At 37.8% G+C, this 26,809-nt stretch overlaps 1 protein-coding gene across 7 annotated transcripts in view; it reads left to right on the top strand.

Moving 5' to 3' along the window:
* GPD2 (glycerol-3-phosphate dehydrogenase 2) overlaps positions 1 to 26,809 on the top strand; it is a 242,418-nt gene that overhangs the window by 157,024 nt on the left and 58,585 nt on the right. For all 7 annotated transcript variants that reach the window (XM_060411146.1, XM_042243836.2, XM_060411145.1 and 4 more), the window contains 3 exons: positions 13,435 to 13,559; positions 14,867 to 14,964; positions 15,967 to 16,130. In XM_060411146.1, the coding sequence (XP_060267129.1) occupies positions 13,435 to 13,559; positions 14,867 to 14,964; positions 15,967 to 16,130 (387 nt within the window). The remainder of the gene's footprint in view (positions 1 to 13,434; positions 13,560 to 14,866; positions 14,965 to 15,966; positions 16,131 to 26,809) is intronic.

Genomic DNA, 26,809 nt, shown 5'->3' with positions numbered 1-26,809 from the left:
AAAAATACCATAACAGAGAGAATTTGTTTCATATTATTTTTAGCTTTTCTATATCCTTTTGTTTTAGTATGTCTATGATAAAATACAAATAGCAGGATTTTTCTTTATTTTTTTAGTGTTTGATAGAATTTATGTTTCAGTAGGTATGTTTGGTCCATCTCCATTGATTTGGATGTCATGTGTGTTTAGATTGTGTTTTTTACCTTACAGCTTTTTTTTTGTTTTGTTTTACTTTTCTCCATTTCCTTCTTTCCTTCCCCATTTTAAATCAGCTTTGCATCACTCTCTGTTTCCATACATTAAACTCTACAGATATAGTTACTGCCCACTTCAAGTCCCCCCAGAGATTTTTCTCAGAACCAAATCAAGGCTTCTGCCCTGTTATGATCTTGGACATCCTGCAGACCAACTCCCAGACAGCTGGTGGTGCCCTGGCTCAGGTCTCCCCTCCAGGCTGGGTCCCTCTTCCTGCCTCCTGGGCATGTCACAGTAGACGGTCCACAGTACCAGGCAGTGGTCAGCAGCCCCTTCTTCAGTCTTGGCATTCCAGCACTGGTCTGCCTTCTTCCCCTCTCCCTACCTCTTGCCTTTCAGGAACTGAAATCTTGGTTACTTTTGTCAGTTTCTAGACCCAAATCCCACCAAGACAGAGGCTTGGATCTAACTACTCAGCTCTGAGTTTCACTACATCTGTGGTTCATGAGGTGTTTATTTTTGAGGCAACCATGACTTAAATATGTGTGTGGTGGGTGTGTACATACGTATATGTATATATACACATACATTGAAAAATATATATATGTAAAATTTTCTCTATGTTTAGAGAAAAGTGTAAAGCTAAACTTACAGTGCCATATTGATCAAAATTTTACTTAGAGCAGTATTTATTAGCAAAATAAGTGTAGTTTGGTTTAATAAATTGGGGCCATTCAGTTATCCAGAGAGGTTTATAAGTATTTACAGGGAAAATGGCTAAAATGTATTATAAATTGAAAAACAAGTTGTGAAAAATGAATTTGTTAATTGTATTTGTTCTTGAAGCAAAAAAGCACATAGGTTTACAAGCATAGGAAGATTTTGGAGAATATATGGTATGTTTTTAATAGTTAAAATTAGTTATGTCTGAATTTTATAAATAGGAAACCAGCAGTGTGTTATTCTCTCTTTTCATAATTTTATATTGTTTGGATAGTCCTTCTCTCTTTGAACATTGGCTGGTGTTATGATAAAATAGTAAAAAGAGAAAGCAACATCAGCAACTTCCTTATTCCCCTGAAATTGTATTGCTATTGTTGTTGAGTTGCTAAGTCACATCTTGTCTCTTTGTGACCCCGTGGACTGCAGCATGCCAAGCTCCTCTGTCCTCCACTGTCTCCCAGTTTGCTCAAATCATGTCCATTGAGTCAGTGATACTATCTAACCATTTATGTATAACTATAATTAATGTTATAGCTTAATACATTTTTGTGCCTCCATAATCAAGTGTGTGTGTGTGTGTCTGTGTGTGTGTAAGGAGCACAAAGTATGTTAATGACATGTTCTAACTTAACAAATAGTTTCATTAATGGTGTATCTGTTTCTAACATAAAAATAGAAATAGGTATAATAACCAATCCAATGTTATATAGCTCTGTATAATGTTAGCATTTACTGTTAGAAAACACTAAGCTTAAAGCATAGGATCCTGATCATGAGGAGTAACAAGCCAGGATTGCTTTATAGCTTTACAGAAGTGTTACTTTTTAGAGAAATTTATCCTTCATATAAAATATGCAGCCTTTGGGTTGGTCACTTTTCTTACTAATTTCAATGGCTTTCTGAAATCCAAAAGTAAGTGCCCAAAGCTTTTCTAAAGAAAGATAAACTTCCCTTTCCTTAAATGACATCATTTTTCCTTCATGGGGCATGTGGCTTTAATAGCTATGTTTATGGTACTAATGTACAGAGTGTCTGTACTTTTTGATTTGTGTGTTATTACCTGGGTGCCTCTGATAGTTATTTCATAGCTATTAATCTGCCCTTTTTATATAAAAATAGTTAAATAATGCCATATCTGAAAACTTACTATAACGAAATAAAGATGCAGAGAGTTTAAGTGAAAATATAATCTTGCAGTACTGTGATATTGAAGGTAGGAAATAACCCAAATGTTCAGAAAGAGGGAACTGAATAAATAAATCATTGTAAATATTTAATGTATTACTATTCACACATTAGAAATGAAATTATAGAAAAATATGTATTGACATGGAAAGATGTTTACAATAAACAATGTTACATGAATAAAAGGAATGTATTATACAATCCTGTTTTGATAAAAATGTGCATATATGATTATATACATGCACAGAAAATGTGAACATTTAAACACCCAAATGTCAACTGTGGTTATCTCTGAATGGTGTGATTACAGGAGAGTTTTATTTTGTTCTCTTTACTTCTCTGCATTTATTATATTGAGCATGTTTGCATGTATAATAAGATAATCAGTAAAAGGTATTAAAATGTACTTCTGTTCTGTTTCATGTTGTGAAAGTTAAATGTCGTACCATTCTTCCCCTTAGATGGTAATTATCCCTCTAAATTCATCCAACTGTCTTGATCCATGAATTGGTTTAGTTGGAGGTGCCTAGTAGCTAGACATTCTCACTCAGAGTAGAAAAGGCAAATCTGTAATGAGCTGTGTTTAATTCATATCCCTGGCCATACCTCGAAGATACAATTTTAACTTCAGAGATGGGCAAAGATGAATGAAAGGTAGATTTCAAGTTCACTTTTTTCTACTGCTGTAACTAAGCTTATTGTTCCGCGTAAGAGTTTCAGAGTAATCTCACTCCCAATGTTAGTACTTTACCACTACCATGAAATTCACGTGAATACCTACTTAGAGCAATCAATTATGAAAACAAAAAACTGAATAATCATACCACTCCCAAATGTTCAGGTTCATCTCAGCAGTGATAGACTGTATTGGTTTCCATAAAAAGCAACTTCTGGAAAGAGACCAAAAAAAACTATTCCTCATAAAATCTTGAACAAGTTTAGCTAATTATTATAAATGTACAGAGGCCAGCCCTTCACTGCTGCTCATTCTTTCCACTCGGAGAAAAGATCTTCCCTGGTGCTTTAGATCCACAGCCAGGCACAGTTACTGGAAGCCTGGGTGCATTATTTTTGACCTCCTTCTTCAAATTTAATTATTTTACCTAAGATCCAGAATGTTAGCACTGAATGTCGCTTATAAGTAGTGTTCATTCTCTCTGAGACGATAAAACATCACTCTCTCGTCACTTTCTTGCTTTACACTGGGGGAAAAAAAACTAGTAAAATTTTTTATTTCAGATTGGTGGGGAAAAAAAGTTTGAATTTTTGAGAGGTGAAACAAAAGGAACACCTTAGGTAATGGAACCATGCAAGATCATTATAAGGCTTTACAAGATTTCATTGTCTTTGCTGCCATCAGCTAATCAAAGGAAGAAGCAGTTCTAACTACTAATAATGTCTTGATTTTGCATTACTTTCCTCCTTCCTCATTCCATCCTTCTCTTGCAACAAAAACGAGAAATCCAGAACATTTAGCATAAAAGCAGTTGAAAATGTTGAAATGTTTTCTTAGAGTCTCTTTTTTCCCCTTGTTTTTGAGGTTCTGAAAACTTTTGGTAATACTCTCAGGTTACATGGTGCTTTAATATTTATCAATTTGGCTGTAACTTCATAGATATTAAATTTTTTGTTTTTGTTGTTTGGAGTATTTTGGGTTTTTTGCTCTGGAAGGAGCAGTATCATTTCTCTTCAGAGATTCCGGTAGGTAGTTTGATGATATGCCACTGGAAATAATGGAATAAGATAAAAACAGCCTATTTTGACAGAGAGCCCGTTTTAACTTTTGTTGGTATTCACTAGGGTTTCTCACATAAGTACATGTGAGCAACTTTTCTAAATGTCCAATTCTTGCAAAAGCAGTTTTGAGGCTTTTAAGTGTTAGCTGTCACTTAAAATATCCTGAAATATCCTCCTGAGATGGCTTGCTGATTTCTAGAGTAGTTCCCTGCCTCACACTGTGTCAGTTTGGGAAAGAAAAAAAATCCATCCTGATAACACAGCCCATAAAATTCTCTCTTCACATTACTCTCCAGTTACCATCTTCTGCCTTGTGAGGCAGACTCTATATCGCCCCGCTCCTGCTGTGTGGTCCCTTAGATGGTCCCCTGCACTCCAGCCCCTCAGTGAGAAGCAGACCCTACATAAATTGGGCTGTTTCAGTCATCCGCATTCTTTTGCTTAAGCTGATCTCTGCTGATGATAATTCCCTTCCACCTCCTTCCACGCATTTGAACACGTCCTCCCCTCTAGACTCAGTCTTTCTCCAAGATCCCTCCCCTGACACAATTAAAAAAAAAAAAAAATCCACCTTGGCTGTAGTTATTGTTCACACAAGGAATTGTTGTGGTGACCCAAGGATGAAAGAGCAGAGGCACACTAGCTTTTGCCAAAAGCAGGGAGAGGACTCGGAATCTCCTTACACGCAGTCCTTTGTGGCCCTCAGTCAGAATCCGGACACGAGGAACTCAGGCCACTCACGCCACATGTGTCTTTCTGTTGCCTCCTGTCCCCCTCTGTCTCTCTCCATCAGATTTCCTAGACAACCCATGCTTGACCTTTCATAGCCACACGATCTCTAGGAAAGGATTCTGAGGTTCCCTTTGGTCCCGGTCTTTCTCTTATATTCAAAAGCCTGAAGGATCAAAAACTCTCCTAACATTCTAAATAATTCCTTTCTAACTATGTTTATCTCTCAGGTGGGGAGGGAACCAAGCTTCCCCAATTCCTACATCCTACAGAATTCCCTTCTAACTACTCTAACTTCTCAGAGTGGGGAAAGACAGAGCTTCCCCAACTCCTGCAAATTCCCTTAACCCTTCAGATTCTTCTGATGGGACAAAGACCTTACTTTGCACCAAAGGGAAAATCCAAGATTTTTATCAGTTGATCTGCCCCTGATATCAGAGTCAATTTGAGTGCTATTTGGTCTGTATTTTAGCTATAAAACTATGACTAAGGAAAGGAAAGATGACTTTTTGACACAGGATGGCCGTGATACTCTTTAGACTCTGGAGAAAACTGGTTAAAGTGAAATTTTTTTCTTGGAAACTGCAAAACCAGTTCTTTTAGCATATGCAATTAAAAACAACTAGCTTCTTAAAAGGCCTGCCTGGGGAAAAGCTCAGAGAAGGCGATAGCACCCCACTCCAGTACTCTTGCCTGGCAAATCCCATGGACGCAGGAGCCTACGCAGTAGCCTACGTAGGCTGCAGTCCATGGGGTCTCGAAGAGTCGGACACGACTGAGCGACTTCACTTTCACGCACTGGAGAAGGAAATGGCAACCCACTCTAGCGTTCTTGCCTGGAGAATCCCAGGGATGGGGGAGCCTGATGGGCTGCCGTCTATGGGGTCCCACAGAGTCAGACATGACTGAAGGGACTTAGCAGCAGCAGCAGCAGGGAAAAGCTTGAAGTTAACCCTCTTCATGTCCTTGTTGCCTGAGACCTCAGCCTTGGATAAATTCAGTTCAGTTCAGTTCAGTAACTCAGTCATGTCCGACTCTGCGACCCCATGGCACCGGGTTTCCTGGTCCATCACCAACTCCTGGAGCCCACTCAAACTCCATCCATCGGTGATGCCATCCAACCATCTCATCCTCTGTGGGCAAATTAGAATTTCACAAAAAAAAAGCAAAAAAACAACCGGTGGAGGATCACAGAGACATTTGAAATCTCAAGCGGAAAACTATGAGATCTCTGTCTGTCTATCTGGATTTATGTATGTCTCAGTGTGTGTCTTTTGTGTTGTTGTTGTTGTTTTTTAATAATATTGCTGAAGTTGTAAATGAGTTCTAATTTAATTGGCCTAAAGAAAAGTAAGTGCTTAGAAATCAGACAATTCTAAATACAAGAGAATTAACCTAAAAGAATTTCAGATTCACATGAACTGGGAAATATTCAGTATTAAATATCTAGTATTAATGTTTGGTTGCTAGTCTAACAGAGACATGTCTAAGAGTCATTAAGCATAGTATTTTCATTGTACCTAGGTTTATTACAAGTTAAATATTGTTATATTATTGTATCTGTTACAAGTTTGTCATCAAGGAAAGTACCTCTAGTGAAGAGACTTCAAAAGAATATATAAATGAGATATGAGCTTTTAGATAAACTCTATTAAGAGTAATTATACTTTAGAAATTTCTATCTAAAACAATCTCTAGATTTTGGTAACCTAAATTTCTATGGATGTGCTAAACTAAGTGACGGAAGTTTATTGAATAGCTAGGTCATTTTCAAATATAATAAGATTCTGAAACATTAATTACTGAACACTAACTTCCTCTTGCAGAGAAACTAGAGATTTAAAACTATTAATGAGTAATGTTTGATGCCATCCGGAGATGTTCTCTAGAATTTTTTTTTTTTTTAGAAATTATCACTGGTATTTATGCTCACCAATCAATAGAATGCTAATATAAAGGTCAGTTCTTGGTTGCTTAAGGAAAGTAGGATGTGTGTTTTCAGTAAAGAGAGTATGAGAAATGAAATTACATTTTATGAGGGAAAAGGAAGTAGGCCTGACTTACACGTGGCTGTTTCAGGATGGGGGAACAAAGTAATGGGGACTGAGAGTGATAAGAAGGTTTTATAGAAAGTGGACCCCAAAGGAAGAGTTTTGTGCATAAATACAAGTTTTCTCGAGATGCTGAACTGCCTTCAATAATGGATATCAAGTTTCTTTACCTCTGAAGTGATCTGTTCTGTGTTTACCTTTGAAATCTTTTGTTAACTTTAACTAAGTGAATATATTGTTTCACTGTGATCTATATGATCCTATCTGAGTGTTATAAACCTTCTTGATGTTTATTGAAAACACTTCCTAAATCATTTGACTTCTAACTAACTTTGGGATACTTCACAGGGCCCCTGAAACATCCCAAAGAGAGATATTAAACTACCCGAGTTCATTTGACATGTTAAATTACATGGAAAGTATTGTTGGAGGAGTGATGTATCTTCTCAGATTATATTGTATGGTTGATGTTACTAATACAGATATCCTAGAAATTATGTGAAATTCATGAAAATCTGATATGTTGTGGTAAAATGTTGTCAGTTATAATTCTAGTTATCATATTAAAGTGTTCAGTATCACAGCTATGACCAGCCTACATTGCTAATTGCAATTTAATCAGATTTTAAACATGCCTTCTATGGTTTCACTCTGATGCCTTTGCAAGAATACTGCTACTTCAAGATTTATGGAAAAGACTTCTAAGATTAAACAATAAACAAATTTTTTTAATCTGGTAAACTGATAACAGACTGGAATTTAGTCTACTGTCTATCTTAAGAGAACAAAGTTTTCTTAGAATGCAGCTTTTGATAACACAATGAATTTCTTTGCTTTTAAGTGATTTATATTTGTTTTTAAAATCTTTCGTTACTTTGGTAAAGTAAATAAACATTATTTAAGATTATGGTACATGTAGACAAAGCTCATTTTGCTTCTACAAAAAAAATAAGCTCTTGTGGTTAGACTTTTGCTATCCTGATGTCCTTAAAACCTGGCAGTCAGTATCAGTTCAGTTCAGTCACTCAGTGGTGTTTGACTCTTTGTGACCCCATGAACTGCAGCACTCCAGGCCTCCCTGTCCATCACCAACTCCCGGAGTTCACTCAGACTCAACGTCTATTGAGTCAGTGATGCCATCCAACCATTTCATCCTCTGTTGTCCCCTTTTCCTCCCCGCTTCAATCTTTCCCAGCATGAGGGTCTTTTCAGATGAGTCAGTTCTTTGCATCAGGTGGCCAAAGTATTGGAGTTTCAGCTTCAACATCAGTCCTTCCAATGAACACCCAGGACTGCTCTCCTTCAGGATGGACTGGTTGGATCTCCTTGCAGTCCAAGGGACTCTCAAGGGTCTTCTCCAACACCACAATTCAAAAGTATCAATTCTTCGGTGCTCAGCTTTCTTTATAGTTCAACTCTCACATCCATACATGACTACTGGAAAAACCATAGCCTCGACTGGATGGACCTTTGTTGACTAAGTAATGTCTCTGTTTTTTAATATGCTGTCTAGGTTAGTCATAGCTTTCCTTCCAAGGAGAAAGCGTCTTTTAAGTTCTTGGCTGCAATCACCATCTGCAGTGGTTTTGGAGCCCCCAAAAATAAAGTCTGACACTGTTTCCACCTCTATTTGCCATGAAGTGATGGGACTGGATGCCATGATCTTCGTTTTCTGAATGTTGAGCTTTAAGCCAGCTTTTTTACTCCCCTCTTTCATTTTCATCAAGAGGCTTTTTAGTTCCTCTTCACTCTCTGCCATAAGGGTGGTGTTATCTGCATATCTGAGGTTATTGATATTTCTCCTGGCAATCTTGATTCCAGCTTGTGCTTCTTCCAGCCCAGCGTTTCTCATGATGTACTCTGCATAAAAGTTAAATAAGCGGGGTGACAATATACAGCCTTGACGTACTCCTTTTCCTATTTGGAACCAGCCTGTTGTTCCATGTCTGGTTCTAAATGTTGCTTCCTGACCTGCATATAGGTTTCTCAAGAGGCAGGTCAGGTGGTCTGGTATTCCCATCTCTTTCAGAATTTTCAATAGTTTATTATCCACACAGTCAAAGTAGTTTACTCCTAAATCAGGGAATTAAAAATGGGTGAACAGAAGCTGTTAAATCAGAGTCAGGGCTATGGGAGACCCAAGACATCCCTTGGCTTTTCCCTGACAAACTCCATTTTTTGATGGGCTAAAGCCTTCCCTAACTACAGGATTAATACGAAAAAATTAAGTGTCACTGAATATTAAGTTTTGTTAATTTTTAAACTAAGTTTCTAGTTTTGTTAATTAGGGTCTAGTGTTTACTAACACTCACTTCTGAGATAGTTCCTTGTTGTTATGGTATATTGCTGAAAGATAGAACTAAGTTATTAAAAAGGACACTCTAAGTTTGTTTCCAAAGCTTATCTCAGTAAGCAATCTTCAGATAAAGATCAGATGCTCCATGATGTACAACCAGGAGATTAACACCTGGCTATAATCATTTAACTAAGTCAGATGACCTGGGGTATACTGGGCCTACACCTAAGGAAAGTTCTTGACTTAAATTCTTGCTTGTGACATTACTCATAACTGCTAGCTATATTATTTTCTATGTCGCTCGTTTCAGAAGATTGTTTCTTATGTTACTAATTGTGTGACTGAGCCTGTGATAAAATGCTGATATGCAGTTCCATATGAGATCAGTGATTGTAGTAATGTAACTCTAGATATGGGAAGAAGCAACAAGAGGGAATATTTTCCTGGACCAAGAGGCTAGTAAGACAGGTATGGTCCAGAGACTTTTGCTGCTCGCAAGGCCTATTCCAATAACAGCACACTGAGTGGAATCTTCCCTGGACCTGGGAATGAGCCTGCCCAGCACTGCAGATGACAGTGGCCATGAAATCCCCCCAAAACATGGTCAAATATGTGGCTGTGAAGGGACCCTGCTGACTGGAAGTTGGCACTTGGCAGCTGCCTCTACAAAGATTACATCATGACCACTGCAAGCTGCTGACCTTCAACACCCCCTGAAAGGAGTTTAGGGTGGAGATCAGAAATAAGGCACTCTGTGCTCTGGAATAAAACCAGAAGAACTGGCCTTCAGATAGTCAGATGTTTTCAGGTAAAGATTTTATGAGCCCAAATCCTTGTACCTTCTTGTACCCAGAGAAACACTAATGTCACGACCCACTGTCTGGGCCTGGTTCTCCTGGCTAGCCCCTGAGCAGCTTTCTACTTCTATTCATCTTTGGGCCACGTACCTTTAACTTTCTTGTTAAGTTTGTTTCTTCTAGAATACAACAAATCCCCAAGTGGTACTACAACAAGAATATTCCCTGACCAACACCTAGACAATGCTGAAACAAATCCCCCTTATCATTCCATGGCCTCTCATCTCTCTGCATAAATGCACCTGGACAGAGACCAGGCCAAGGGAACCCAGAGCCCCATGACGCCCCTGTACAGCCTGAAGAAGTCAGAGAGCTTACTGCCCCTTTTCCTCTGAGGCTGGGTTCCCAAATGCCTGAGAAGGGAAAAAGTTAGACATGAGCAGGGTATCAAAAGGGGCCAAAGAATTGGCCCTAAACATAAAGAGAGGGAGGAACGTGGTGACCCAAGGACAAAAGAGCAGATAAAACCAAGGAGGGTCTTGGAATCCAGGAATGGAAAAACCAGACCTTTATCGTCCTTCCCTCCCCCATGTGGTAACTATTAATGGGACAGTATAACCTGTCTCCCCTCCTACCCCATAGGGAGAAGGTATTTATTTGCCCTGGTCTTCCCCTACCCAGTATTCGTGCCTTGTCCAATCAGCAAATGACCCACAAGACCCCCATCTCACTCCTTGTACCCTGGGTGTAAAAGTGGACTAAGGACCTTTGTTCCACGTTGCTTCTCCCTTGAGCTGGCCCACTGTAGAACAGCATCTCCCACTGCAATAAACTTTATTTCCCTCTCATTCTGTCTCATGTCTGGAAATTCTTTTCCAACCCGTGCCGGGACTGCAACAATTGTGTCATCCATAAAGAAAGTGAAAGTGTTAGTCACTCAGTTGTGTCCAGCTCTTTGGAGCCTCATGGACTGTAGCCTGCCAGGCTCCTCTGTCTCCATGAAATTCTCCAGGCAAGAATACTGGAGTGGGCAGCCATTCCCTTCTCCAGACCATCTTTCTAGCCCAGGAATCAAACCCAGGTCTCCTGCATTGCAGGCAGATTCTTTACCATCTGAGCCACCAGGGAAGCCCCATCCATAAAATACCCCCCAAATTTTGTGACCTCAAACAAAAATATTTTTTTCCCACACAGTGTCTGCGAGTCAGGAATCTGCCTGGGCCCTCTGACTCTCAGTCTCTCACAAGCTGACAAGGTGCAGTGCTTTCTAGCAATTGACAGGGATGTTGACATGATTCAGAGCCGTACAAGTTATTGGACTGAGGCCTCAATTCCTTGTGACCTGTTGACTGGGGGATCCATGGGTTCCTTAACTCAGAACAAGACAGCTTGCTTCATCTGAGAGGAGGTCACAGTCTCTCATAATCTAACCACGGAAGTGGCCAGCCATCATCGAGGCTATAGTCTGTTGATTAGAATAAGATGCCCGGTCCAGTCCACACTCTAGGGGAGGGGGTTACATACTAGGAAGGGAGGCTGATTGGGGACTAAGCATCTTCTCCCACAGCCTGTGGGTACCTTTGGGTAGGTGGGAGCCAGGGGCTGGATGGAAGACTGCTTCTCTTCTCTCAGTCTGATGTCCCTGCCTCTCATGGTGTGGGCATCTTAATGCCACGACTGCTTCTAAGACTGGAAGAGAGGTGTGTTTTAAATAATCTGGCTCTTAAATGCCATTTGAAAGTCAACTCCCTCATCTGATCTTCAACTGAAGAAAAAATGGTATATTTTAGTGCTGGAAGAAGAAGTCTGTGTTGGATTTACTAAGAAAAGTTGATAGAACTCATCAACACAGTGCATTCTTAAAGAGATTGCAAATGTAATCGCCACTAAGCAATTTGGGGTTTATATTCTGAGTTTAATTTTTGACCGCCTTTAAGATAAGAGTCCACTGCATTTTCAAATGAAACACCCATGAAACTTTGCTTCTTTTTGTTCACTTGCCTCTCTTTTGGTTGGGAGCTACTAAACAGCTTGGTCCATGTCTATTTCATTTCTAACACCAGGACTTTCGCTGGCACTTAGGCTCTCAAAAATATGTACTAATATGAAATATTTTTATGTGTTTAATACATCCTGTACCAAATTAACTAAATATTGCTAGCATTTTCATAGTTGAGAACTCTACATATCTTTTTCTGGCATAAATGCTTAAAAAGAGTGACGTGGATCTATGATACCTGTAATTTCTGTGTTATTTTGCTAGTTCATTAGAGCATTAACAGTTTTGCCCTTGAATCAAAGTTCTCTACTTTTCTCTCCACAGTTTCCAAATATTTTGTCCTTTTGAGTCAAGGGAATTGCCCTGATTTTATGATGACATTTGGGTACGATATTTAAACTGTTAAAAAGTTATAAAAACGACCCTTTGGTATTAAATGTAATAAATGGCTCTGAATTGAATGCATGCGCAGGTTCTCTTATATGAGCTTTGTGAGCCCAAACTGCTCCAGTTACATATTCTCATTGTAATTGGACCCTATGACATTCTCTCATCCCCCAAGAGTATGCCAAGCCATGAAAATTCCTCCTGGCTTCTTGTTGATGTATACTTTGGGTCTTTTGAAGTTTTGGATTTCATTTGTAACTAGCGTATGGGACTCATAGTACTGTTGGTCCTCCCAATCCTGAAGAGGCAGAGGTGTGTCTGCAAGAAAACAAAACAAAACATTTCATTCCTAAGAGATTTATTGCAACTCTCAAAGAGAAAAGAGGGTGGAATGACTTGTCCTTAGTCAGCCTCACCTTTCCCAAGAATATTGTCCTTACTCATGGATACTCTGTACTGGGTTCATTTGTCCTGGCATGTATTTTTCTTTGTAATTCTACAGTATTGTGCTCACATGTCTTCAGTTAGACTGTAAACTCAACATCAGAGTTTATCCTCTTTTTCTTCTGTTTTGATGCCTTTGATCTCTTTTCCTGTTTTATACCCACTCTCACACCACTCTGGCAAGAGGAACGTGCCTGTGGACGGCTAGTCTAGATCCATGGTTGATGCGTTAGAGTTGGGGCTTTCCAGGTGGCACTGGTGGTAAAGAATCTGCCTGGCAATGCAGGAAGTGCCAGAGATGCGGGTTTGGTCCCTGGGTCAGGAAGATCCCCTAGAGGAGGGCAGTGGCAGTCCATTCCAGGATTCTTGCCTGGAGAACCCCATGGACAGAGGAACCTGGTGGACTACAGTCCATAGGGTCACAAAAAGTCAGACATGACTGAAGCAACTTAACACACGTGCATGAGAGTTGACTGAAGTTGAGAGGCTGGCACATGTCTGGGCTCTTGTAGTGAGGAGTTAAATGTCAGTTCCAGAAGGCATCGTAACAATACTGAGTTAACTCTACATGGATAAAGATGGGTGCCAGTCTTCCCTTCAACCCTCGAAACCCACCAGAGTATATTACTGCCATGAAATTGCACTGTAATATTTTCTAGTTGTGATTCATTCACAGTTTAATATGCTTCTAGTTCTGGTTTGACTTTTCCCCCAGGAAGAGACTAAAATCTCTTCATTATAATATAGACAGTGTACTGCACTTTGAATACAAATTTATCCATGTTCAGAGTAATTTTTCTTGTGATTGTCTCTACCCTGGAGAAGTGCCTTTAATGAATTACATACAAATTGTGTAATTTAAGAAGTTAATTTGGTTTTCTGGTTACACAGGACTAAAAACAGCCCTTGTAGAAAGAGATGATTTCTCATCGGGGACCAGCAGCAGAAGCACTAAATTGATCCATGGTGGTGTGAGATATCTTCAGAAGGCTATCATGAAGTTGGATATTGAGCAGGTAATTGTGTATGCTGGTTGTTAAACAAAAATTGTTACTATGCTTTTTTTCTACCCAATTAAATCAGGTTTTGTTTTGTTTTTTTTTTTTTTAATGGCCTTTAACATTTCTTTCTATTGGAACTACCTAGTTAGTATATTCTGCTGGAGTGTCTTTCAGGAGAGGTATGTCAGTTTTTGTTGTTGTTGTTGTTTTTTCCTGTAGCAACACATTCATGAGTAACCAGGGTCCTTTTCTACACAGACATGTCAAAGTAGCAGATTTACAAAATCACTTTTGGATGTGTTACCTTTTAACAGTTGTGATTGTTTTTTGTTGTTTTTCTGACCAATGGCCACCAAATTGCTACTTCCCAAGCAGGTTCAGGGGAGCTCTGTTGTAATACATGAGGAGTATTAAATTGATCTTAACTGCAAATGCAGTCACACTGCATATTGTCACTGACATATTCTGAAGGAAAAGATGATCTGAGTCATGCTTTTTTTTTTTATGTCACACTTTGTTGTGTCCAGTCTGCCACCATTTGAAAACTGCCAAGGCAGTGTGGAAGATGACATTTCCCAGAGGGGGTAAAAAAAAAAAAATCAGCTGAACTCCCTATCTGCTTTTCGTCCATGAAAAACACAGCAGCACTAACTTGACATTGTCAGTTTTGACTCTGTCCCCTTTCCTTACATGTCTGTTTAGGACCTTGATGGACGTAAAGAAAAGAGCATAGGGTTTAGAATCAGATGCTTGTGATGTGCTATAACTTATGTATTCAATTTCTATGAGCCTCAGTTTTCTCATTTGTAAAAATTAGTATTATGATAGTAATGCTAGGTCTTCAGAGAGGGATAATGATAACTAAAGACAAAAGCTTTTTCATGATCATTTATAAAATACCATGCAACTCCTAAGTACTATGTCTGCTTGGGCTAGTGGAGGCAAGAAGAAACGTTTAACATGAATTTGAACAATCTGTTATCTCTTACATGAGAAAATATTATGGGGGCCTGAGAAAGGGACAATACAGACAATGCAAGATAAATTGTTACAATAATCTTGTAACTCAAGTCAGGAAAATATCTTACACCTGGGAACTCTGACAGCATGTTTTTCTCCTATGCAAATACAGTTAAGATTTCTAAAAAATCTTTCAGTTTGACAGCATGATGTATTATTAGAAATTTGATTAGGAGGGAGCCATCCTCACTCAGAGGTAGAGAGGTTTCTGTGTATCAATCAGTTGGCAGGGTGTCTATTTGCCATTTGAAAATATTATGATCTGTTACTGCCAAACTAATTTTCTCTGTTTTGCTTTTCAGTACAGGATGGTAAAAGAAGCCCTTCATGAGCGTGCCAACCTGCTGGAAATTGCTCCCCATTTATCAGCTCCATTGCCTATTATGCTTCCAGTTTACAAGTAAGCCTTTTGGTATCATCAATATACTCTTTGCTTATCCGAGGCCAATAGAACAACCCAGTTTTAATGGCAGAAGTTCCTCAATGTGTATTTCTTAAAGTAGTTGTAATTGGTCCTAATCTTATAATCCTTTAAAAATATTTTCCTTTGTTGTATTTTAAAAAGTGTGACTTTTTCTGAATTACTCTCTGCCAACTCACCTCTGAGGGCTAGATCTTGAAGGCACAGTGGCTTGTGTTCTGCTTATATAATCAGTCATTTTAAACTCCAGTTTCTGAGAGTATATAGAGGAACAGCTGCACTTGCACTGGGGAACATAAGAGGGCCATTCGCAGGCTAAAATGCAGAGCCAGAGTGAGTCCTGCTGCAAAACCTGAGCTGACATATGTCAACTCCAAACCCTAAGCCATTTTGTGTCATTTTACATTTCTGAGTTAACCACACCTGAAATTTGGTTTGTAGGTGTCAGATAATTGTAAATTATTAAACCCAATTTTCTGAATATTGTTAGAGCTATCCATCAAGTTGACTTAAACTGGAATACAGATAATAGGACATATAGGATTATGTAGCTCTGTTAGCTGCATGAGTGTTGTGGAGTCTAGAAACAAATTTTATCATTTTTGTCTATATTTTGTCATAGGTGGCTTGAGATATCTGAAGCCAATGAGTCTCTACCCTGGATGTACACTAGAGTCACTCTGGTCTTTACCCTAGTCTAGTTCAGTTGATCTCTAGGAACATAAGATCCAGGCATCTATGTTTATTTTTGATGCTCCCTAGAGAGTCTAATATGCAGTCAGGTCCAGAACCACTGCCTTCGAGATGATTCATTTATGTATGTAATTCAGCTGGGCTGGTCTCAGAACAGAAAGGCACTTCTCTTGTTTCTTATGCAGTATACTTCTAGATATATTTGGCTTTTCTTAATAAAAAGTGTCATATAAAGTGACATTCTGTACCCTGTTTGTAAAGAAACCTTTTCCCCTCTTTATGCTGTAGGTGGTGGCAGTTACCATACTACTGGGTAGGAATCAAGCTATATGATCTGGTTGCTGGAAGTAATTGCCTGAAAAGCAGTTATGTCCTCAGCAAATCAAGAGCCCTTGAGCATTTCCCAATGCTTCAGAAGGACAAACTGGTGGGAGCAATTGTCTACTATGATGGTACATGATTTTTGTTTTTTCGAGATACTCATGACTGTTACAGTGTATTCTTAATGAGATAGTTTTGCATACTAATTAATGCTAATCTTACACAACACACAAACACACATGTGCACTCTGCAAGTAATGTTTTGCTTTTAACATCACTCGGTCTTGAATATTCCTTCGACTTTGAATCTCATGGTTGGTTTGGTCTGTTTTCCATCATTGTGCATTTTGGGCCCCAACCTTCATGCCATTTAATTTGTTATATGTTTGCCAGTGAACGCTTGCCTTATGAATATATTATAATGTTGAAAGCAGCTGAGGATCTGTTAGGTTTTCTAGATGAAACCTCTATTTTCAAGGGGTTATAAGCCTAGAGAAAAATGCCTCTGGGCTGAAATGGACATGTTCATATTTTGCACAGGACACAATTCTTGAACATATAATTTATGTGATGAAGGTAGATGAACATTGCATCTGTTAAACCAGTCTGTTTTTTTTTTTTCCTTCAGTCCCTCAGTTTTTAATGCTTATTTTATTGTTATTAGATGTTTTCTAACAGTGACATTATCTAGTACCCATTTGCCTTGTGTTCAGTGTTAATTCATTGTGTTTGTGTGTGTGTTAACAAATACAGTTTCGTACACTTTTATTTGAAGGAACTAACCACTTAACATAGCTCCAGATGAACCACAATACAACACAAAACATCACAGGAAAAGCTGTTTGTGACATTTTACTGCGTTTTTTAAGGGAGAATGGAATTGGAAAATAGTCCAGGAATGTCTGTTTATAAATAAATAGCTGGACACAGATAACTGTATACGTTTAAAAAGTCTTAGAAATTTTGTGACACGAAGGATAGCTTAGGCCCTATAGCTCAGTGAGTTTTTAAAATCCCACTACGTGATCTTATGTATTTAGTGTCAGATATCTAAACTCTTTGTATGAAGATGTATTTTGTTTTTTTCTTTTTTCAGGAAACTTTGATATTTATGCTTCGTAATACGGGATATCTTTTAGGCTACCGCCTTTGTTTCTCCTCAGCGTTAGGTTTCTGAATCAGTTAAGCTATCTGTCAGGCTTTCATGTATGAATGCAAAATGTATGCATGAAGATGGGGCAATGGAGACAAACTCAAGAAGATATGTTAGGAGCAACAATGTTAGAAAAATGTTAAGGGTCTTTGACAAACGTTAAAAGCCAGAAAATGCAGTTTACAGTGCCTTGCAGCATCTAAACACCACAGGGGTCCACTTAACTACTTTTTTGGTGCCCCTGATTGAATCTCATGTTAAAGGACAATCTTAACTGAATTTTCTTTCCCTTCTTCAAACCCTTAACATTAATCCATTGTAGTTTGTTGGGTGATTACACTAAAGAGGTTTTTGGTGCAGGAGGAATCAGAAGGCATTCTGCAAATGGACCCCTGCCCATCCTGCCGTGGAAATGTTTGTGCCCTTTGCCTCTTAATTTTAATCCCTCCCATGCAAACTCTCTCAAGTACTTGGCCATTTTCTCTACCACGTGACCTATTGAACACAAACTACTTTTATTTGTTATTTTTATTTTTTAGCTTGTGCATATCTGAAGCTCCTTGAGGGGAATATTAGTGGATGTCATATCTGAATTTGTGGTGTCCTATCTTATGTTGGTTTGATATTGTTATGAATTATAGATTCTTATTGATTCTACATAGAGAAACCAAGGGAAATCTATGTCACATAATGCAGGAGAAACATTATCATATTAAAATCAGAGGAAGGAGAATTTCTTTAATCTACAATTGGCTTTTATAGCTTGTTACAGATTGCAAAATTATGAGTTTAGCAAAGATTACTGAAAAGTTTAAAAATTATTTTTAAAAAGAATTTCAAATTGATATTTGAAAATTGATTGTGAAACCCAAGTCTTGAACAAGTAAAAATCATTCTAGTCACTGGAAATAGTTTCTTTTTTAATCTTGTTCTGAAATGATGTAGGTCCAACTATGTCATGCTTGAGGCAAGACAAAACAGCCATGGGAAACAGTGTAGCTCTCCAGTTTCACAGCTGTATTCACAGGTAGGGCAACTCTTGCTACAACTAATGGTGTGATGAGCAAATTAAATAACAACATGCAAATAAGGTAGAAAGGAGCAGATAGAAAGGAATTTAATGTAATAAATGTGTGCTCAGAGCAAGGAAAGGAGGACTTACTCTTTAACCAGAAAAATAGCATTATTATCCTGCTACCAAAGTGCTTCAGAAAGGAAAAAATACTTAAGCATATAGCATCGCAGTTGAATTCTGAACACTGTAATTTATAAGATAAACCTTTCTTAACAATAACAACAACATTACCATGCAGGAAACCCCAGTTCGATTCCTGGGTCGGAAAGATCCCCTGGAGAAGGGATAGGCTACCCACTTCTGTGTTCTTGGGCTTCCCTGGTGGCTCAGATGGTAAAGAATCTTCCTGCAATGTGAGAGACCTGGGTTGATCCCTAGGTTGGGAAGATCCCCTGGAGGAGGGCATGGCAACCCACTCCAGTGTTCTTGTCTGGAGAATTGCCATAGACAGAGGAGCCTGGTAGGCTACAGTCCATGGGATCCAAAGTGTCAGACTAAGCACAGCACAGCACAACATGCTATATATTACATCTCCAGAACTTATTTATCTTATTACTAGAAGTTTACATCTTTGACCACATACTTTTTTTTTTTCACATGATTCATTTATATGAAATGTTCAGATTAGGCATATTTACACAGATATGGAAACACTCTGGTTGCCAAGGAATAGGAAAGAGGGTAGGATTCGAGTTTGATGGCTGTAGGGTAGAGGGTATCTTTTACTAATTTTTTAAATTAGAATATAGTTGGTTTACAGTATCATGTTAGTTTCAGGTGTAGAGCAAAGGGATTCTGTTAATGTGGTAATTACAGTGGCTATTCTGTGCTTGCCATATGTTATTAACCTCTGAAAAACAAACTCACATATGTGGAGGAATAACCACCATCTTTTTTCAGTATGCTGTGCTATGCGCAGTGGTGTCTGACTCTTTGTGACCTCACAGACTGTGTAAACAAAGTAGATGTCAGATTTTTCAGTAAAATCACTCTGAAGTGAAAGTTGGGGTAGGAAGTGACATACCAGGTTATATTTTCTTTTTCGTATTACATTAGAGAAAGCAGTACAGCCATCTTACTGGTTTTCTGCCTGAGACTAGTTCTAGTGTTTTTCCTCTGTCCCTGTTCCGGTCCTACCAGAGAGTGACCAGCTGTACCGGCCTGTGGCCATTACCACTGATCGTGGGTTTCCGTGTGTAGGTTGGTGACTGTTGGAACTCTTTCCACAGCAGCAAGAAGTGCTTAAGGCACGGCAGGCTCAGGTGACTTGGCGGGCTGTGAGGTTCTTGAGCCAGCTATGGATGATTTGCCCGTTTCCTCGGAAACTTACTTGTCTTCCTCTGTCAGCTTTACTCTGCTTGATCCCAGAGATCTTTGCTGCCATTCTAGTTGAACTTCACTCATCCAATCCAGTACACAGAAAATGAGATATAATTAAAAATCAGTAAATATTTAAAACCATAAGATACCCCCATTAAGCTTCTGTTAAGATGCAACTGGAGAACAAAATTACAGCTTTAAATCCTTCCTTCTGAGAGTCCAGGCAGTGACAGAGAGAGATATGTTATTTCATACTCAATGATGCCCTTAAGTATTCCTTATGCACATATGAAAATAGCAACCTACGAGAAATTACATTGGCTTTCCTAATGTAAATAAAAGTTGGTTACAGCCGTGTTTCAAAGGGGGAATTGAAACCCAAGTTTCACTAGAATATTCATTTTTATTCCAGCCTAAAACTCACAGCATACAAATAGATGAATTCAGCTTGTGAGAGAGCAAAGCCAATTTAATCTCTGGCTTCCCCGAGGTAAATGTAGTTCACGGTCCTGCCCCCACCCCAACCTCAGCTATAATCCTTGGCTCCTGGAGGTAAAAATGCACTGAAGTGAGGAAAATTCTGCAGCAGGATATAATGATCCAAAATGACAGGGACAATAATGACAATGAATTTCATGTCTCCCAGTCATGAGCTGGAGATGCTTGACTAGGCTGACTTATACAATTAAATTGTTACAGGTACAGCAGGAGATGCAGTTAGCTGTGTGCTTTGGGGAACGATGCCTCTGGCTAAAGGCATATTGTGGAATCCAGACTCTTTTGTTAGGAACAAACTATTATTCCTCTAGGCATGTACCCACAATTGTATACTTTAATAAAAGAAAGCCTGGGTTAAAGACAAGTCTTTTAAGGTGTTGGTTTTATCTAGTTTGAAAGCTTTAAAAAAAAGGAAAGAAAAATCAATTACTCAGTAACACAAAGGTGATCTTTTTTTCTTTTTTTTGGTCTTGTGTTTTCATTTTTGTTTTATTTTGTTCTTAGAGCATAAGTCAAACCTAAAGATGGTACCTTTAATCCTCATGTACATTATTTGTAAACACAGTTGTTGAACTATAATTGGGTGTTATCTACTTTAAATCTGACAGATACATTGATTTCCTCAGAACAGAAATAGATACAATAAATAACCAACTAGTATGGATTTACAAATGAAATAGCCATGCCATTATGCAAGTTTGTCTCTGTGCTTCTTAATACAGTTCTTGTGAGGTTGTTATAGTGATTCTAAAGTGGTTGTGTAAACCTCCTGGGTTGCACAAGACCTCGACTGGGGGTAAGGAAGAGTATTTTTGGACTTTTACTTAGACCTGTTTCTATCAAATTCGTTAGAAATGTCTTTTTTTACATATAGTTTAAATGGCTATTATATATATATATGTACAATAGTACAAGTATGCAATTTATAAATAAATGTCCATATTGGAGTTATGTGTTGACATTTACTCTACTTCTGGATTACTCAACTTGATTTTTCTTTTTTGTACCACTGGGTTAGTAATTTGTCATCATTTAAAGTATAAATCACAGAGAAACTCTTACATGTGGCAACCAGGAGATATGGACAAAAAGTTTATTGCAGCACTGGGAATAACTTCAAAAAGCAAAATAATTCAAATATCTAGCAAGAGACAAATGAATAAGTAACCTATAGTGTAGTCACATAATGGAGTAAAATAGAGCATTGAAAGTGAATGAACTAAGCTAAGCTGAACAACAGGGATGAGTCTTAGAAAATATATGTTGAAGACGGTATGATAACTTGTCTTACATTTGTAAGCAATCATACTTGTAAAATGCCTTCCAGATTGTCATGGTGGCTCAGCAGTAAGCAACCTGCCTGCCAATGCAAGAGACGTGGGTTCAATCCCTGAGTCAGGAAGATCCCCTGGAGGAGGAAATGGCAACCCACCCACTCCAGTATCCTTGTCTGGGAAATCCTATGGACAGAGGGGCTTGGCAGGCTACAAGTACATTGGGTCACAGAGAGTCAGACACGACTGAGCGACTAAACAACGAAGTACAATTGAAGCAGTCAATCCTATGAAAGTTAGATGGCTTAAGTTTACAAACCTTATTGAGTTTTGAGCTGCACATCTATGAATTTAGTTTATAATGTGTTGCTCATGAAGTGTTTTGAGCCTCAAATAATAAATATAAATTAATAAATATTAATAAATATAAATAACTTTTAAAGTATAAAATTATTTAAATTTATTTATTTAAATTTAATTGTTTTATTTGGGTCAATTTTATGCATATTGTATCAACCATCAAACTTCAGCTTTTCACAAAAATATTCTAAAGCAAAGCATCAATTCCACAAATGTCCTCGTATATATTTATATATGTATATTATATATATATATATTTAAAATCTGCAGATTCTTCCAGAAAATTTGCAAAACATTCTTAGGAAAAAGGAAAATATTGTGCACATACATATGTTTTACATACGTATATATTCTTTGAAATTTATTTGAAATTTAAGGGTTAAAGAACACTTTTTAAAAGAACTTACTCTAAAATTATCTACTTCTTAGATGTTGATTTAAAACCTATTAGTTTTAATATTTTCCCTGTCTATATGAAGTTTTACACTTAAATAAATTTAGTGAATAATTTTTATCTTGGTTTCCTCCTGTCAGCTTTTCCATTGTATTTCTCTTCTTGTTTTTTGTGAGATACATAAATGAAACTGACATTATTGCTCATATAGCAGTCATATATTTTGCCCCGCAATGCTGCCTTTTTGCTATTCAGTGTATCTGGATACCAACTAATGCTAAATGAAGTTTGACATGTACCCCTAAGAAACAAAACTTATAAATTGTGGCTTCAAAGGAAACCTTGAGTAAATAGGGCACATTTGTGTCCACCCAGGCTAACATCCAACATATGCTTTAGCTTCCTGATGGTGAGACAGAGCAAAATAGCCCCTAGGAAAGCTTGCAATTGTTTACTGCTCACTTGACCATCATGTATTAAATACCATCATATATTAAATTTATTCTCTTATCATTAGGTTTTTTTTTTAAGAAAATCAAAAGCACACAAAAGTAGGTTTGATCAGGTGTAGCATACTGAGATAGTAATTCATTTTGAGATAGTAATTCATAACTCTGCATCTAAAAGCTTAAAAACAATGCTAAAATTCACCAGTAGAAGGATATATATGCAAATGTTGTTTGAACAACTACTTCTGGTGAGGTCGCAGAAAGATAACTTCTCTCTCACATTCTGTTGCTTAATTGAGCTTTTAAAAAAGATGCAGGATCAAAGGTAAAGCAAGTGTATCAAAAATTTCCACGCCCTCTTTCCTCCAGTTTACTCTTTCATCCAAAAGATCTTCCTGAAGGTTCTGTTTTCCTAGCACTATGACTAGTATTAGATCCAAATGCATTAAGGACAGAGTTCTGAGCTTACAGATTTTGAGAGGGCTCACTGCATATATTCCAAATATCAGGGCAAACATGTGGTCTCCACTACCAATAATGTTTTGCATTTGCTTAGCAGAGTACGGTTTTCAAAAGATTTTTTTTCCCATAAATTGTCTTAGTTGATCAAACTCAGCATATATTGGAATATGGAAATCATGATTCTTGTTTTCCAGAAGTTCAGAAGCAGAGTTAAATAGCTAGATCAATATTTTGGATATGCAGTGATGTGAAAATAATATTTTTTTCTTGGCTAAACATAAAGAACTTTACAAAAAGTTATAACATTATGTCTTCTTTCAGCTATCATTAGGTTTTAAGTCAGTTATATGCTTTAACAAAACATAGCCAAATAGTTGCATTTTTAACTAAAGGAAACTTCAGACATATGCAAAATAATGAGAGTAATAAAATGAACTTCTAGTTTCAACACATAAACTCATGGCCCGGCTTCATCTATCCGCCTATTTGCTGCCCCCAGATGACAAATATTTATCCTTGGATATTTCAGTCTATACCTTTAAAGTTAAGAGTTTTCTTTAAAATATAGCCACACTTAAAATGTTTAACAGTAATTCCTTAAGATCAAATATCTGATCATGATCCCATATCACCTATAGTATCAAACCTTAATTGGCTCCCAATTAAAAAATAAACCCATAAAATAAACAAAATCCTAGTTAAGGTTTCTGTATACCAATTCATTCTTTTTAACTAATACTTTCCCATCCCTTCCTTTGTTTCCTTCCTCATGGTTTTGTGTTTCCTGTACAGTGGTTTTAGGCCTGTCCCATTAATCTGTTGCTGCAAAAGAAACAACACCCAAGCTTAGTGACTCAAAATATCAATGGACTCTCTCAGAGTTTTGAGGATGGATGGGCTCACCTGGGTGTTACTCATTTGGGACCCCTCCTATAAGCAGTGAGGTGCTGGCTGAGGCTGGAGTCTTCCGAAAGCTTTCTTACCTACATGTCTGGCTCCTGGGCTGAGAAGACTGGAATAGCTGGGGGCTGGTCCCACATCTTTCTCTCATCGTGGCTTTTCCACATGGCTGAGCTGGACTTCTAGGTAATCAGACTTCTTATGTGGTGGCTGCCTTACCCTAGTGAGAACCAAGAGACCGAGTCTTAAATGCAAGACTTCTTCTGCCTTGGCCTTAGAAGGCACACAGTGTCACTTCTACCATATTCTGTTAATTAAAGTGAATCACAGAGGCATCCCAGATTTAAGAGATTGGTTGTTGTTGCTTAGTCGCTAAGTTGTGCCCAGCTCTTTTGCAACCATATAGACTGTAGCCCACCAGGCTCCTCTGTCCATGGAATTTCCCAGGTCAGAATACTGGAGTGGGTTGCCATTTCCTTCTCCAGAGAATATTCCCAACCTGGGGATCGAATCCATGTCTCCTGCTTGGCAGATGGATTCTTTACTACTGAGCCACCACAGTGCAAGAAAAACAGGAAGCATGGTTTATTGGAGGCGGGGAGGTGAGACACCTTTAGTGATTAGCTACAAGGAGACTGGATCAAATTGTTTTGTCATAAATAATTTTTAGGTGGTGGTGTGAATTTCCATCACTGGTCTTCTTGCCTCTTTTGTAATGATTAATTTCTAGATTGACTTCAGTATGTCATTAGAGGTTAGAGGGTTAAAATCGCACTTTTCTAACTCTGCCATTCCAACTTCATTCATTAGTTAGAATAGTTATAATTTCCCAGTATTAACTTTTTGGCTACCTTGTGATGCATTTTTTGTATAAAATTTCTGGATAAATGCTAGATTCTTTCACTTATATGTTAGTTTTCAATAATAATGAGTTAGTTTTCTAGTATACTCCAAATGTGGTGAGTTTTTTTAGATTATTAATTAAACTCATGGTTCTAAACATATTTGAAATGTATCAGTCTATTAGAGTTGCTGATGTTCAAACTACCCTTTTTCTGACATGGGCACCTCTTCACGTTGGCTTCTGATCCCTCTTGATGAGCTGTCAGTGGTGTATGATGGCTTCTGTGTTATCTGCTATGACAAAATAATCCAGCCTAATCTCATAAACTTTTCTGACCTAGATCTGACCTAAAGCATTCGTTTCTCCAATAAGGTTTGACTTCTTCCTGTGGGAAATGATCATTAAAAACCATAATCTATTTGTTAGGGATATTCATTGCTACTTGGTCATTTCTAGGCTTTTCTATAGAAAGAGTTAAGAAAAAATTTTTGTTTAAAAAAGAAAAATATGATGAATTCTCAGACACATATGCTAAGTTGCTTCAGTTGTGTCTGACTCTTTGCGAACCTATGGACAGTAGCCCACCAGGCTCCACTCTGTCCATGGGATTCTCCAGGCAAGAATACTGGAGTGGGTTGCCATGCCCTCCGTCAGGGGGTCTTCCCAACCCAAGGATCGAACTCACCTCTCTTATGTCTCCTGTATTGGCAGGTGATTCTTTACCACTAGTGCCACCTCGGAAGCCCTCTTAGACATAATTAATTATACTTAAATTCATGTGTACGTGACTTTATTTAATCTCATCAATCACACCTCCAGAAATTTTATTCTTGAAACCAGTTTAAGGTTTTAGTTGTTGGAGTTCTGTGGTTTTTTTTGTTCTTAGAGTATATGCCAATGGGAATCTATGAATTACTGTCTTTTAAAGCTACTTTACATGGTTTCTGTCAGTGTGGCTAAGTCATCAGCTTGATACAGCAAGTCATTTTAATTTTGCTTTCTATTTTTAGGGATTTCTCTTTTTAAAAGTGTGCTTTTAAAAAAAGTTTATAAGATACAGGGCTTCAAAGTCAAAGTAGACACAAAAACTATTCAAAATAAGGTTAGTCTCTCTCCCTTCTCACCATTTCCTCGTTTTCCTTAAAGATAACATTTAAAAAAATAGGATTTTGGCTTATCCTCTCCTTGTGCGCATGTGTGTGCATATGTGTCTATATTATGTGCACTTTCATTTGCTTCTCCTCCCATTCCTTAGATAATAGTCATGCCTTTCTCTTTTCATCTAATATAATGAATATTTCATTCCATGGTAGTATAAGGAGCCCCGAAGTGTTGAAAAGGTGAATTTAAAAAGAATCCAGGAACCAAATTTCATGGAAGTAAATATTGTAGTCATGTTCACTGCTTAGATCAAAATATATGCATTGGTACATACAGCCTTAGTCATCATCAATATTTTCAAGTTAGTTTTCTTTGTTTAAAAAAATTATTTATTTATTTGGCTGCGGTGGCTTAGCTGCTGCGTATGGGCTTCTCTCTAGTTGTGGAGCACAGAGATCTATCCCAGATCTATCTCAGATCTATCCCAGAGACTCTGGATAGAACCAGAGTCCCCTGCATTGAAAGGCAAGTTCCCATCCTTAACCACTGGACCACCAGGGAAGTCCCAAATTATTTTTCTTTTTATAAGTGAAAATGAAATTTTGTTTCTTTGGACACCACAAAACAATGGCACATCCACTATTTTTATCTGTATAGGGATATTAAAATTAGGCTGTGAGTCTCAAATGCTTTTATTGTCATCCTCTGATTTGTTTAAATTTGCTAAAACCTAGTACATATCATCTGTTTGTGTTTAAAGGCAATCTTCAGACTAAATATTCATGTGAAGTACAGTCTTTTTAAATAGATGGATCTGTTTTATGCTAATACATGAAATTATACACTTCTTAGTAAAATTTTATTTTATATTCTTTATAGTAATAGAATTAAAATTTTTAGACATGAAGCTAATTAATTGTAGTTTATGGTTAAGACTTTCTATTTTTATTTTCTGCTTCTGTTTTAGAGACCTTGGGAAA

The sequence above is a fragment of the Ovis aries genome, chromosome 2, assembly GCF_016772045.2.
Source record: "Ovis aries strain OAR_USU_Benz2616 breed Rambouillet chromosome 2, ARS-UI_Ramb_v3.0, whole genome shotgun sequence".
NCBI lineage: Eukaryota > Metazoa > Chordata > Mammalia > Artiodactyla > Bovidae > Ovis > Ovis aries.
Note: the sequence above shows the minus strand (reverse complement) of the source record. Positions and strands in the feature narration are given on the sequence as shown.